General features: G+C 40.4%; 1 protein-coding gene across 6 annotated transcripts in view; it reads left to right on the forward strand.

Moving 5' to 3' along the window:
- Positions 1-2,218: 2,218 nt before the first annotated feature.
- Positions 2,219-4,278, forward strand: part of LOC111863880 — a 10,086-nt gene continuing 8,026 nt past the window's right edge. For all 6 annotated transcript variants that reach the window (XR_004512969.1, XR_002842686.2, XR_004512968.1 and 3 more), the window contains exons 1-2: positions 2,219-3,292; positions 3,844-3,939. Coding sequence is in view for 1 of the 6 variants with exons in the window: in XM_033751246.1 (XP_033607137.1) it covers positions 3,235-3,292; positions 3,844-3,939 (154 nt within the window). In the remaining 5 variants the exon portion in view is untranslated. The remainder of the gene's footprint in view (positions 3,293-3,843; positions 3,940-4,278) is intronic.

Consider the following 4,278-nt stretch of genomic DNA (forward strand, 5'->3'; position numbering starts at 1 on the left):
ACGACCGAGAGGTTCGAGCTGAAGTCCCAATAGGATAAAGAATTTTCACTTCTCCATGTCCAGACTGGGTCTAGGGTCCACCCACAGTGGGTATTGGGGGCTCTTTCCCAGGGATAAAGCAGGTGGGACATGACCGTAGCCACTCACCTCCAACTAGTGCCGAGGTCAAGAAAATATGGATCTGTATGTCCACTTCATATGCCTTCATGGCCTACTGCTTACTTATCTAAGCACAGGGATAACTTAACCTTTATGTTTTTACCTTAATAATATGTTACTGTTACTTGCACCAAAGACAAGTAATTATGCATATTTTCAGTTAAACCAGCATTTCATAAAGTTGTGTGTATTCAAGCTTGTGAAAAAGTGGTGGGCCACGGGTTCTATGTGTGACATAAAGAAGCAATCGAAGAGAATTGTGCTGACTGAAGATTCAGGATATTGAGGCATGACTACAGATCAGTCCTTGAAAATTGTTAATACACTTAGCACAGGAAACCAGTGTTTCACTAGGATCTGCTTTCACAGCCACAAAGTTAATCAAATTTCACCTGTATAAAATAACAGTTGTGCATGAGCTGAAACAACCAGATTATGCAGCAAGAATTTGTTTTTGCATCTGGCTACTGCAAAATGTGCACGATGGAATCATGGGTCCACAGCTTCTGTTCATGACTGATGAAGTGTGGTTTCATGTTAGTTGCCATGTCAGTGCACAAAATGTAAGAATATGGAGCAATGAAAATCCTCATGCTATACAGCAAGTGCCATGACATGGTGAAAAGGTGGGGGTGTGGTGTGCTGTAAGTTTGCAGTGAATCAAGGGCCCATATTTTTCTACGAAACCGTGAACTCTTGACTGCTACGTTAATGATATACTGAACCTGTTCGTCAATCAGCTGACTGCTGAAGAAAGACAATGNTGTATTCAGTAAATTCCATAAATGCCATATGAAAATTTTGTTAGGAAATTTCAATGCCAAAGTAGGCAGGGAAAACATTTTCAAACAATATAAGATGTGAAACCAGCATGCAATTCAGGAATAAGAAAAAAAGAGTATCGGAAAGACAAAATTGATTAGCTTGGAATGAACAGTAAGAACAAGAACTTTAGAGACCTGTATAGCCTAGCAGTAACTTAGTGAAGGATGAGAATTGTGATCTGCTTGCAGATTCCCACAACATTTTGAATGGGTGGAAGGACTACTCTCAGTTATTGAATGTACATAGGGTCAGTGATATTAGCAGATAGAAATACAGTATGCGCCAAAATATGCAGTACTGAAACTTGAGCATGTGAGTTTGTCGATGGGGCATAGCTTCAGCCGCACGTGTTCCCAGTAGTGAAAAGGAAGTTGTGTTGTGCAGTTGTTGGAAATGGGTCTCTTGACGGAGGAAGAAGTATTCATAGTTGAGTATTATTTCTGCTCACATGGAAGTGGTCACCAGACAACTCACTTCCTTGGTTTTGAGCACCCAGCTCTTATTATCCAGAAACCGCTACATAGTACACGTGATGATATGGTGTGCTGTCTCAGCACATGGTATATTAGGCCTCTATTTCATTGAGGATGAGGAAGGCAATGCTCTTACTATCACCCAAGAACACTACAGGGACATGGTGACTGGACCATTTCTTCAGGATTTGAGAAGGTTCTGTCACACAGGGGGCCTTCACACGAATAGACAGTGGTACCAACTTTCATATCAGTACTATTTTGGCGCATGCTGTACATCCAGCTGAGCCGTTACTACCTGATCCTAGCCCTTTTGAGGTTGAAATTGCTGTTGTAAAACTGAAAAGTTATAAATCGCTAGGTAGTGATCAAATTCTGGCAGAACTTATTATTCAAACAGGAGGTGAAATATTACATTCTAAGATCCATAAACTAATTCTATTTTAAATAAGGAAGAAATGCCTGATTACTGGGAGGAGTCTATTATTGTACCAATTCACAAGTAGTAGTAGTAATTATCATGGGATATCACTGCTATCAGTGAGCTGGGATAGCACAGTCGGTATAGCAACTGGCAGTGAGCTGGACGACCGAGAGGTTCGAGCTGAAGTCCCAATAGGATAAAGAATTTTCACTTCTCCATGTCCAGACTGGGTCTAGGGTCCACCCACAGTGGGTATTGGGGGCTCTTTCCCAGGGATAAAGCAGGTGGGACATGACCGTAGCCACTCACCTCCAACTAGTGCCGAGGTCAAGAAAATATGGATCTGTATGTCCACTTCATATGCCTTCATGGCCTACTGCTTACTTATCTAAGCACAGGGATAACTTAACCTTTATGTTTTTACCTTAATAATATGTTACTGTTACTTGCACCAAAGACAAGTAATTATGCATATTTTCAGTTAAACCAGCATTTCATAAAGTTGTGTGTATTCAAGCTTGTGAAAAAGTGGTGGGCCACGGGTTCTATGTGTGACATAAAGAAGCAATCGAAGAGAATTGTGCTGACTGAAGATTCAGGATATTGAGGCATGACTACAGATCAGTCCTTGAAAATTGTTAAAGACACTTAGCACAGGAAACCAGTGTTTCACTAGGATCTGCTTTCACAGCCACAAAGTTAATCAAATTTCACCTGTATAAAATAACAGTTGTGCATGAGCTGAAACAACCAGATTATGCAGCAAGAATTTGTTTTTGCATCTGGCTACTGCAAAATGTGCACAATGGAATCATGGGTCCACAGCTTCTGTTCATGACTGATGAAGTGTGGTTTCATGTTAGTTGCCATGTCAGTGCACAAAATGTAAGAATATGGAGCAATGAAAATCCTCATGCTATACAGCAAGTGCTGTGACATGGTGAAAAGGTGGGGGTGTGGTGTGCTGTAAGTTTGCAGTGAATCAAGGGCCCTTATTTTTCTATGAAACCGTGAACTCTTGACTGCTACGCTAATGATATACTGAACCTGTTCGTCAATCAGCTGACTGCTGAAGAAAGACAATGGATATTTTCAGCAAGACAATGCTACGGCACATATGACTAATGCATCCATGGTCCCAATATGGGAAGTGTTTGAAGACAAAGTAATCAGCAGGGGATTGTGGCCTCCCAGATCTCAGTTTTTGTGATTCTTATCTTTGGGGAAACCTAAAGAGAAAAGTCTACAAGAATAATCCTCGCACCACTGAAGCTCTGCAGAATGAAATAACATGCGTAATTGGTTCAGTTACCATGGACAACTGCAGAAAGTGTCACATAATTTATTTATGTGATGCAAGGCATGTTTGCAAGCAGAAGGGGGTCACTTTCAGCACCTGTTATAAAGCAAGGTAAGTTTGTGTTATCTTTTTACAGTATTATAAATATGTGCATGTACAGAACTGATGTGAGGGAATCAGCGACACGACTGCAGTCTTGCTAGCGGGGAAGGGCACAGTAGTTGGGGAGGAACCTACCGTCCACACCACACTGCTGTCAAGTTTCCTGTATGGCTGAACAGTCTGTACGTAAGAAGTGGCTATGTTATGTAGGAACAGATGTGTTTGTGTTCATGGGTTTGTTTTAAGCATTTGTTCACTATTTTGTGTGCTCCATTTCATTCTTCAAGTAGCAGGATAAGGTAAGGAATCCTACTCTGTTAGGCCCCGTTGGCCAGCGTTTGAGACTAGCACAGCCAAAGGGCCCAACAGAACAGGATTCTGTTTTTATCCTGTCTGTACAATATGAAGGAAACATTCAGTTTCTGACACTTTGTGGTTTGAAAAAAATTGGACTGCAGACAGTGTTCAAAATGTAATCATAAAAATCATCAGAAACCATAAGATTAATCAGTATTTGGATTATGTTGAGCATTGTATAATTATTACTGTTCATTTTACAGTTCTGGAGAAGCATCAGCGAAGAGGGCGCTGTCATAATTGTCAATCTCAGAGTGAGCCTGGAGCCTGCACAGAGCTACTCATCCCCTGCACAATAGGTACATATCAAATCAAATGAGTCATACCACTCGGCACACCAAAATGTTATTCCCCTCAAAAACGCATATCAGACAATTAATATAAATACGTAACGTGATCAACTTATTACTATAATATTATTATATTGTTATTTTATTATCATTAAACAGAAATTGACTCGTGCATTTATTAGCAATTAATGAACTTTAATTCACAGTAGAGTGTAGAAAATACACTTCTATTACTATTAAAGTAAATACAGTAATTCTACTCATACCTTCAATGTGATACTTGTGCCTGCGTAGCTGCACAGAGGCGACTGATCCGTGGTGGAATCGTTGACAACGCAAGTCTCATTT

Source organism: Cryptotermes secundus, unplaced genomic scaffold (genome assembly GCF_002891405.2).
Source record: "Cryptotermes secundus unplaced genomic scaffold, Csec_1.0 scaffold171, whole genome shotgun sequence".
NCBI classification, from domain to species: domain Eukaryota; kingdom Metazoa; phylum Arthropoda; class Insecta; order Blattodea; family Kalotermitidae; genus Cryptotermes; species Cryptotermes secundus.